The sequence below is a fragment of the Pseudorasbora parva genome, chromosome 7, assembly GCF_024679245.1.
Source record: "Pseudorasbora parva isolate DD20220531a chromosome 7, ASM2467924v1, whole genome shotgun sequence".
In the NCBI taxonomy this organism is placed as follows: domain Eukaryota; kingdom Metazoa; phylum Chordata; class Actinopteri; order Cypriniformes; family Gobionidae; genus Pseudorasbora; species Pseudorasbora parva.
Window position 1 is genome coordinate 50,058,818 of NC_090178.1, and position 11,513 is coordinate 50,070,330.

Here is an 11,513-nt window from a genome sequence, read left to right on the forward strand (position 1 = left end):
CCCCTCCCCCACAGCAGCAGCAGCAGAGCGCGCTTTCAGAGTGACTGAGACTGGGGGCAAGTGACAGAGAGGCAGCTGATCATAAGATGCTCAAAGATATATAGCCACAACACTTTTCACAACAATTTTCCAAGAACTTTTACAAGGTCTAACAGCTTTTCTGCCCTTTATATTTAATGTAAAATACAATCAATTTATTAAATAAATAAAAATAAGATAATGCTGTTAATAAAGTTCACATTAAAGTTTGATTTTGATCATCTAAATAATCTCACAACAGTGAATGATTTAATAATGAAGAAAGTAAACTAAGCTACGAATTGGTATTGTTTTACTCCACAACGGATTAAAAAATACGTTTGAATAACCAATACTGTGATTAAAACAAAGATAATCTGATAATTTTCTATGTGTTTGGAAAAATATTTATTTGGTAAAAAAAAAATGTAATGACAATTTCAACTTGAAATCCAAATACGTCACTACGTCATTTACGCAAATCAGCGACCTTGGATGTGCACGTGCTTTCCCTGGAAATGCAGACACGTGACAGACGACAGCCCCCCATCAATCAACGTCGGAAAGGTGAGCTCAAGTCTTGTCCTGAAAATGCATCATGACCAAATACTTTGTGAAATAGTAAAGTTAGTAAGATGTATGCTTACTTAAGTGGTGAAAATTGTGTTAATGTTTTATTTACTTAACGATTGTATTTGAGTTTGCTTCTCAGTTGATGATTTGTTGAAATAAGGGGAAAACTGTTTATTGGCATGTGCAGGCATTGATCAGTAAATATAATTGTGTTATATTTCATATATTAGTAACATTACTTTAGATTCTGCAATTTAATTAGTTCAATCTGACCCAATAATGAGTCAGTACATATATCATTGTTTTTCTCAAAAGTGTTGTAAAATATCAATATTATGTCTTGTAATTTAAAATAATAATTAATTTCTATTATTATTATCATTATTATTTGATATAATTTTTTACTTTTATCTAATACATTATTACATTATTTACCCAAAAAGCTTTTTTCTTCTTCTGTGGAACCCAAAATTATCCATGTTGTTTTATTTATCACAGAGCTATTTTGCATAATGACAGTTTTAGACACTTAATAGTGTTTTAATTGTGTGTTTCAAGCTCCAGAGCAGGCAAAAGCACATAAAAAAGAGTGTATGTGAATCTAGCAGGTCACTGACTAATATGATTTAGCTCTTAAATCAAATATGAATATAGATCGGTGTCAATGAATCTATTCAAAAGACACAAAAGCAGCAGTGGTTTTTGGGCTCTGAGTAGAGCCTGTGATATCATATACTTCAGTGTTCCACAGAAAAACACTACACAGGTTTGAACATGAGGGTTAGTATGTTAATTATGCAAGTTTTTTGGGTAAACAATGCTAGTAAGATCAACAAGATTTTTAAATATGCCGTTTTATTCTATTCACCTTATATTTCTTTTTATTTCTTTTTTCTTTTATTGCCAGTCATCGCAAGAAATACATTTTGCATCTATGCCATCATGCTGGGAAACAAAAGGCGTAGAAAACCTCTGCAGGACGCCGAACATCACATGACCTGTGAAATGGACAAGCCTGGGCTTCAAGAGCGGTTCATCAGCACATATAAAGGCAAGTATTTACGACTGAGCAGTTCAGTAATAACATTAATCTATAAAACTGAGGATTTAACGTAAGGCGAGTCATGGCAGTAAGGTCAACTAATATTCATGTTTCACAAGTTGAACAGTACATTATATTATATGTATATATTAGGGCTGCTCCCGACTAAAGATATTCCTAGTCGACTAACACTCCTGCATTTTAGCGATTAGTCGAATAATCATTCATTTATGATATTAATATAAAAACTTGTGTATATACAAGGAAAGGTATAGTCCAAGTTGAAGTTTAACACTTCCATATGACAGAAAAAGCTAAAGCATGATATTAGCGCGTTCAAAATAAAATAAGTAAGTAAAAAAAAAAGTGCTTAAAACAGAATAGTAAAGCGTTTAAAGTAGCCTATACAGCGCTTACGGCCGGAACGTTATAGGCTAAAAATAACATAAAAATCAGCAATCAGACTGCCTGTGCATTTTAATAATTTATTATCAAAAATACAAACTGTAACAGTTACAAGTAAAAAACAAAAACAAACTGTTTTGAATAAAATAAACTAAAATTCGTTCTTTAAAATGAATTAAATAAACGTATTAGTAACTTAGGTCTAGTACAAAACAAGTACTGTAGCAAAAACGCTGTTTGGTATAAAATACAGTGGAAAATTAATATAATTTTTATATTGTTCAAAAGAAAAATTAACAAAAACTAACAATTTAATAAATGCACATCGCACAATGCCAAAACTTAGAATAAAAAAAAGAAGGCGGCAAACAAATCAACAGCCTAAGTCTTTGATTAAATTGTTTAGAACAAATATTTAAGACAAAATGTGGAACAAATTATTTAAAGAACACTAATACAGATAAAAAATATCAGGGCAAAGCCGCAAACTGCCATTAAGACGACGGATGAGTCTTGACTGGAAACAACAAATTGCAAACATCAGACTAATTTTTCTTACAGAATAAAAAACAACAACTGCATTTTATAAAAACGAATAAATAAAAATAATATGTATTTATTTATTCGTATAGCCTACCCGTTATAAACAGATAGCAAACAGAAACACTACAAAAAGGAAACGTTACTACTTACATATTTTAAATGATAAGACATAGGCTATTCGATGTTGACGAGCGATAGGCAAATGTTTGTGTGCAGAGTTTGCAAACAGCCTTTTTCGGGACGTCCTTCAACTTTTCAAAATGATCCCACACTTTGGACTTTTTTCCTGATATAATTATTAGCATCAGCCAGACACCTCTCCCACAAGTGCGCTTTGGTATACCACGAGGTCTCGTTGATCTCTCGTTGCTGTGATGTCATGTCATACTCCATCTGCAGTGCGTGTGCGGTGCGTGTTGCGGTGTGTATGCGGTGCAGGAGCCGCACGCCCTGTTGTGCTTTCACATACGCTGCGTTTGCAGTCCGCAACTGATCCGCTGTTGCACACCACAAACACAGCATTTATTCATTATTTTTTATGTAAAATCCAAAAGTTGTTAGTGAACATGGCTCGTCAGAATTGCAATTCTCTTTGTTTACTTTTTCATAGAAGTCAGGTTAACATACTAGCCTACATTTAAACAACATTTTATTAAATTCATTAATTCATATTTATATAGCCTAGTACTTTAGATTTAGCTCACACAAGTGGCAAAACATTTAAACATAGGTTATAGCCAAAAATCACAAACATTTTAAATTAGAAACTTACAATAGGCTATTCAAAAACAGCATAAAAAAATAGATTAGGTACGAAAACGATCGTCACACTGCTGCAGGACCGCATCCGCATGCAGTGTGATAGATGTAATCTGTTAACATGGGTACGGAAAAAAAATGCGCACCGCACACGCACTGCAGACGGAGTATGTGTGAACGGGCGTGACTGCGCAGCCCCTGATTGCATAATTTTTTCATGTGATTTTTTTTTGCGACTAACCACCTAATGAAAATGTATTCGACCAAGCCCTCTTCATATCGACTAACGTTTAGTCGACTATTTGGGGGCAGCCCTAGTATATATACATATTTTTATTGTGCAAAGATTCCTGAATAGAGTTCTGCAGGAATGAGCCCTAAAATAAAAAAAGTTTGCATCTTTGCACTTCCAGTTCCATCATCCCAAAGTCAATGTTTACATACACATTCTTAACCTGATTATGCACAATAAAGGGATAGTTCACTTAAGAATAAAAATTCTGTCATCATTTCCTCACCCTCAAGTTGTTCCAAACTAATTAACTAATGTCCATCTTCACAACACCTGCAGAACTTCTGTTAATTCGGTGCAGGTCCACATTAAAGGGTTAGTTCAGCCAGTAATGTAAATCCTGTCATTAATTCCTCCTGTGGTTGGCCAGCCGTCAGACCTCCGCTCATCTTCACACACAGATGAAGATATTAGTGTTGAAATCCGATGGCTCAGAAAGGCCTTCATTGACACCAATGTCATTTCCTCTCTCAAGACCCATAAAGGCACTAAAGACGTCGTTACAAAGCCCATCTCACTACAGCGGCTCTACAATCATCTATGAAGAGACCAGAATAGTTTTTGTGCGCAAACAAAAAATCAAAAATAGCGACTTTATTTAACTTTATTCTGAGCTTCAGACATGAACTCATGAAGCATCGTAACGACGCATGCACGAGAATATGGCGTCAAGCACAGTTCGGGCATCCATGAAATGCACACTTTAGCCCCATTTTGAGCACTACGCCAAGACCTAAAGCGCAATCAATGTAGAATTCAACAGCTTAGATATGGCGTGTCTTCCTCTGCTTTAAACAAAGCTCCTCGCTTCCGGGTCATGTGTCAGAACGGCGGCTCTATTCGCATGCGCCATTACGGTGCTTCATGAGTTCACGTCTGAGGCTCAGAATAAAGTTAAATAAAGTCGCTATTTTTGATTTTTTGTTTGCGCACAAAAACTATTCTTGTCGCTTCATAAAATGATTGTAGAGCCGCTGTAGTGAGATGGGCTTTGTAACGACGTCTTTAGTGCCTTTATGGGTCTTGAGAGAGGAAATGACATTGGTGTCAATGAAGGCCTTTCTGAGCCATCGGATTTCAACACTAATATCTCCATCTGTGTGTGAAGATGAGCGGAGGTCTGACGGCTGGCCAACCACAGGAGGAATTAATGACAGGATTTACATTACTGGCTGAACTAACCCTTTAATACTGCCTGGACTTGAACATGGGCTGGTATATGCAAATTTGGGGAGGCGTAAATATTAATGATCCTGACTGTTGCATCACAGTCGTGTTATGTGTGGATTCGCCCGTTTTTTAGTGGTCTTTTTCAAGCACAAGATTTACATGAAGGAGGAAACTGTGGTGTGGTTTGAGGCTCACGGTATGTTAGTTCCATGTACAGAACTCTTATTATTCAACTATGCCAAGGTAAATGCAGTTTCCCATTCTAGGGCATCTTTAAGATCTGTCAGTGCAAGCTGCTTTCAGTTAAAACAGCTCAAACATCCATATTAGTTTGGGACTAGATTAAGCCTTGTCTGTGAAACTTTGGGTTAGAGCTCCTGGAGGCACATTTATCAACACAACAACAAAACTCTATACTTTTATCTAAACTATAGAAGCCAAATAAAACGTCCATATAACACAAAGAAAACCTATCTGGAAGAGATGCATGTACACAAAACAGGATTTTCTTTTAAAATAATGCAACACAGACACATTATAGACAAGTTGTTGAAGCTTAACCGTGAGGATGTTGAAGTTTTGCAACTGAGGTGTATTTTATAGACTAAAGTGAGCTTATTTTCTGCAGTAATACAAACGCCAGTGGAAAATCCTATAGGGTTTTTGTGGAGGGAACCGGGGGGTGTGAACTACCGGGGCGGCCTGCAGAAATCTATTCTAAACAATATTTAGCCATGATAATATTATTTGTGTAAGAAAGTGTGGAATTTGAACTGTATAATTTTAAGATTTTATAGTAAAATATAAAGTACTTCAAGATTAGCCTGGCTATTGACTATTTTCATTCAGTAATTTACATCATATGGCAAAGAACTTTGAGTAATAATCAAAATAATAGTTGACTTTAGAGAAACTGCTGAAGCTAATGTGTTTCTCCTCTTTAGGTCGTGGCGTTTTCACCACTGAAGCTTTTTTCAGAGGTGATTTTGTTCTTGAATACCGAGGTGAACTTCTGAGTTCAGAAGAGAGTCTTGACCGAACTCAACACTACACCGAAGCTGAAAACATCTTCCTGTTTGATTTTCAGTGGCATGGCAAAAATTGGTGGTGAGTACAGGACTGTTGGATTGATGTAGATGGGATGCTTAAATTTCAGCTGCTGTAAGATACTTAAAGGAACACTCTTTTTTTATTTTTTGGAAAATAGGCTCATTTTCCAAGTCCCTTAGAGTTCAACAGTTGAGTTTTACCGTTTTTGAAGCCATTCAGCCGATCTCTTTATCTGGCGGTAGCTCTTTTAGCATAGCTTAGCATACATCATTGAATCATATTAGACCATCAGCACAAGTGTTCAAAAAAATGACCAAAGACTTTCAATATTTTTCCTATCTAAAACTTGACTCTTCTATAGTTACATTGTGTATTAAGACCAACGAAAAATGAAAAGTTGCTATTTTTTAGACCGTTATAGCTAGGAACTACTTTCTCATTCCTGCGTAGGAACTTTGCGGCCGTCATGGGTGCAGCGGCGCAATGATATGACACAGCGCCTGAAAATAGGCAAACCTCCGTTAATATTACCAGCGTGACGATCTGCTTGCTCAGAGAGCAGCGCGCGTTGTAACCATGGAGGCGTTTGTGAGAGACGATTCAGAAGATATTTACTTTGGTGTAGATCCCGAACCTATCTATTTAAACCGGAATAACAGTTACACTGAAGACGAGCTTTTGAAATGTGAAAGAGAAAGTGTGGCTGAACAGACTGAGGCAGAAGAGAGCAGATTCAAACTGGTGAGTCAGAGAAGAGTCAACATTCAAGGAAAAATAGTCCGACATGGATTCGGTCTTCCGACCTTTTGATTTTGACTATTGTAATATATGAATGAAATATGCTAAGATGGTGCTTATTATAAAGACAGAGAGAGTGGGCACGCTCCGCTCTTTCTCTCTGTCACTCAGTTAACATGCGCCCTCATCTATCACTCATAAATCACAATAACTGACCAAATAAGGCTTTGACGGGACAAACATTTTTTTGGCAGCCGCAAAATTTAATGCAGGAGACACGCTCCGAAGCCTCGGCACAGAACGCAACATCACTAACGTAGTATTTTTTACAAGAAAACTGTGTAGATAAACAATACCGGCAATTCCACATTCTATTTTAATCAAACTATACACCAGGGTCCCCGCGGAGTCTTAAAAAGTATTACATTTCAAAATCAAAATATAAGGCCTTAAAAAGTCTTAAATTTGCGGAAGCATTGCGTTCTTGGTCTTAAATAATGTTAAACTGGTCTTAATTTTTCTACATCCATGTAACGCTACCTCATTGAAATGCTCTTGCCTCCCGCAGCACGCACGCGCGTGTGTGTTTGTTCCGTGGTGTTTGTAGTTCTTTCTTTCGCTAGACCAACTATTGTTTGCTCTATTACAACTACAAATTAGACAAGCATGCATCTTGTATTGCAGCCAATCAGCTTTCGTGTTATTGGCACGAGTCTCTTTCAGGTTGTACCACAGACGCATAAAACGGATTTTATTCTTCAGCTGAGTCTGACGGTTCTTGCAGTTCCGCGATCGTGAACGCAAAGACTAATCTTTCTCACCATCTTGCATAATGACCAAATAAAAGTATAATATACCCGATTGCACTAAAAAGAGTTAATATCAGTGTTGTAAACTCTAAACTCCGATGTCAGGCTGCGTGTGTTTGCTGCCTGTCAGCGCTCGCGCGAGTGTATTGAATGTGTTATTTCTATGCTCATTAGCCCAGTGGTGTAGTCTAGTTTTTTGTAGTGAGTATACTGTGATTTTTTTTTTTCCCCTCCCAGCCTCATACGCACCCATCCCAGAGCGACATCCCATAGGCTCCACCACACTGACTAATGCATAAAGTATGCATCTGAATGTAATTGAGAGCATTATTAAAGACTGCTTATGTGTTATCAACATTCCAATTTATTATAAGCAACAAAAGACAGTCAGCTGATAAAACCTGTGCTCCAGGTACCATATTCATATAACATTACAGGCTAAATGTAGCTCTTACAGGTATAGTTCACACAAAAATGAAAATTGTGTTATTTCCTCAACCTCAATTTGTTCCAAAACTGTATGAGTTTCTTTCTTCTGTTTAACATATTTTGTTTAACATGATATTTTGATGATACGTTGGTAATCAGACAGTTGGCAGCACCCATTGACTTTCATTGATATTTTTTCCTACTGTGAAAGTCAATGGGTGCTGCCAACTGTCTGATTACCAACATTTTTCAAAATATCATCTTTTGTGTTATGGTACCTGGAGCACAGGTTTTATCAGCTGTCAATTTATTAATGTACATTTAAGAGTGAACAATAAACCTTTATTCTGATGTAAATCAGCTGTTCTCTATGTGAATATATAGTAAAGTGCAATTTATTCCTGTGATCAAAGCTGAATTTATCATCATTACTCCAGTCTTCAGTGTCACATGATCCTTCCAACACACATTTATGATTGTTATCAGTGTTGAAAACTCATGGTGCTGCTTCATTTTTGTGGAAACCTCCATACCATTCAAACATTGATCAGACATGCATTAAATTGATCACAAGTGATATTTTTAATATTACAAAAGATAATGATTTATTTAATAAATGCAAATAAATGCTGTCCATTGAACTTTCTATTTATCAAAGAATCCTGAAAAATCAAATATATCTTGGTTTCCACAACATTTTTAAGCAGTAACACAGATATTTTTTTCCAACACAGATAATAATCATAAATGTTTCTTGATTATGAAATCTCAATATGAGAATGATTAGTGAAGGATCATGTGACACTGCAGACTGGAGTAATGATGATAAATTCAGCTTTGATCACAGGAATAAATTACATATATTCACATAGAAAAAAAGCGGTTTTAATTTGTAATGATATTTCACAATATTACTGTTTTAACTTTATTTTTGATTAAATAAATGCAGCCGTGGTGAGCAGAAGATACTAAACATTAAAAAAGCTGTCCGTTAGCACTGCTTTATATGAAAGGCCTATACTAATTGTCAATAAATAGCCTACATTGAGATGGCTTGAAAAACACACATAAAGCATATATTGTCGCAATCGTCTGATTGTCGTTGTCACGTTTCAGCTCATAACGATTGTTTTCCTTCAGCTGCAGCTCCGGCGCGACAGTAAGTTTCTACGAATCCGCTTTTGGACTTTCTGTGAGAGCGCCCTCCTCATATTTAGATATTTAGATACGAATAAAATGACAGGTCATGCATAGATAATTTTTTGTCTCTGAATTTAAATCTTGATGTATTCACATTGGTTTCTATCTAAATACACTTGCCCAAGACTTCAAGAAACAAGCTATCAACCGAGGTTAGAGAAAGCTGTCTTTAGCGTCCTTGTTAACTTGCCCGCCCCGTAACGCCGGTTCGAATCCCGCTCGGAGTGGTTCGACTAGGATCGGTGAGACCCAGTAAAAGTGCGGGGGACGAAAATACATGTTATTAAAAGTATCTTCACGCTTATAAAGTAACTTCACGCTTTTTTAAAGTTGGGTATACGGAAATCCTTGGCCTTTCCTAGTGGGTATACGGCGTATACCCGCCTATCACGTAGACTACACCAGTGCATTAGCCTAACGTTACTCTTGAATGATCAAATACACACATTATGCATATGTCTATATACTGATTTGAGTTAAAAAGTTTGGGACGTGTCAGTAAAGTACTGGATCTGCACATTAGTAAGTTCTCAAAGTGAAAGCAAACTAATATAGCTTAACAACAACACAAACGGGGAAACAGCACTTACACTTAAAGGAACACTCCAACTTTTTTAGAAATCGGGCTTATTCAACTTTCCTACATTTAGATATGTGGGGAAATGCATTTTAAGCTAAGCTAGCGGCGACCCTGCCAAACTAAAACAATGCATGCACTGAGACAAATGCATTTGCCCACATATCTAAATGTCTAAAGAAGTTGAATAAGCCCTATTTCTAAAACCGGTGGAGTGTTCCTCTTTGTAGATATGCATCTTTATGCTGTATTTATTTGTCCTACTGTCATTTGTTTATAAGTATATATTTTATTACTGACCGATTACTTGATTACGTAATTACTTGAAAACGTTTTACTTATATTAAGCAATTGCTTATTGCTGTGGTTTACTTTTAAGATGTTGGTCATATTTCCCACCCCAACCGATCGTGTTATTAAAGATAGATAGCACACCACAGCCTTTTTTGTTTTTGTAATAGGCCTACCAAACAAGTTTCATGCATTTTGTTAGTTTTATTGCCATGTGTGACTATTGTGCATCTAACATTATAATATGGTTAATGTTGCATCCTAATTATGAAAAAAAAAAAAAATGTTTGCAAATTTATGGAAGTGACCACCACAAAATAAAAAATAATTTTGGTCAAAAAAGATATATACAGTATATATGCTAATCCTGGTGGGATTGAGCTATGAATAATAAGTTTACTAATACTTTGTTCAATTTAAATAAATTAAATAATATAAGTTTAAGTAATTGAGTGATTCTGCATTTCCTATGCATGTTTTTTTATTGCGCAATATAGGTCTTAAAATTTATTCATAATGGTCTTAAAAAGGTCTTAAAAAGTCTTAAATTTGACTTAGTGAAACCTGCAGATACCCTGATACACTACCTCACCAGAACGCTACAACAAAACTACTAACGTTATATACTGTATAAACCAAATGGCCGCGCAAACCCCCACGCTTCGTGATTGCATTCACAGGTAATGTTAGCTAAAGACAACAGCAGTGCTTTTCAATCTGCTCGTTCAAGCTAACAAAAAAAAAAAAAAAATTGTATACTTACAGCCATGGGGGATGATACACTTCGCCCTGTCTGGCCGTATCCTTTAGACGCCGTACCGTGGTAACACTGTCCATGTTTTCCAAATAGTCATCTGGTCCCAAATGCTTTGAGCAAACACGCAGTTTCTTGTTTGAATCTACCGGTGTTTAAATCTATGGTTCAGAGCAGTCAACCACTGATTCTTTTGTTCCTTGATTTTCGTTGGTATTCTGTGAAACATGATGCTAGAATACACCTTCGACTCACTATCAGAGCCCTTCACGACACACAGAACCATGGCTAATCGCACTGGTAAATCCCATTCATAATTTGCCGGCTGCAACTCTGCATTATCTGCAATGTCACAAACTTAGTGCTGGTCGCATTGGAAGCTACCTATCTGAGGACTACTTTCAGGTGCTGCGTAATATCGTTGCTCCGCTGAACCCATGGTACGGCCGCAAAGTTCCATGATTACTGCGCAGGAATCTAAATCTAAACTTTTAATTTTCCGTTGGTCTTGGTACAAGATGTAACTACAGAATAGTCAAGTTTTAAATAGGAAAAATATTATCTTTGAAAAAATAAAGTCTTTGGTCATTTTTGAGAGCGATGCTAATGGACTAATACGATCCAATGATGTATGCTAAGCTGTGCTAAAAGTGCTACCACCAGATACAGAGATCGGCTGAATGGATTCAAAAACGGTAAAACTCAACTGTTTAACTCTAGGGGACTTGAAAAATGAGCCTATTTTCAAAAAAAGTGGAGTGTTCCTTTAATACTTTGAAGTCCCCATGAACTGACTTGAAGAGTATTGAGTGCAGTTGTGTTGAGTTTTGTTTGTATTCCCCATATTCCCAAAAGAGAACAAA

General features: G+C 36.4%; 1 protein-coding gene across 2 annotated transcripts in view; it reads left to right on the forward strand.

Moving 5' to 3' along the window:
• Positions 1-415: 415 nt before the first annotated feature.
• Positions 416-11,513, forward strand: part of LOC137083907 (histone-lysine N-methyltransferase set-1-like) — a 14,208-nt gene continuing 3,110 nt past the window's right edge. The window contains exons 1-3 of one of the 2 annotated variants that reach the window (XM_067449849.1): positions 416-585; positions 1,499-1,642; positions 5,747-5,909. In XM_067449849.1, coding sequence (XP_067305950.1) covers positions 537-585; positions 1,499-1,642; positions 5,747-5,909 — 356 coding nt within the window. In that variant the 5' untranslated portion in view covers positions 416-536. The remainder of the gene's footprint in view (positions 586-1,498; positions 1,643-5,746; positions 5,910-11,513) is intronic. The other variant, XR_010906658.1, reaches the window with a different exon arrangement.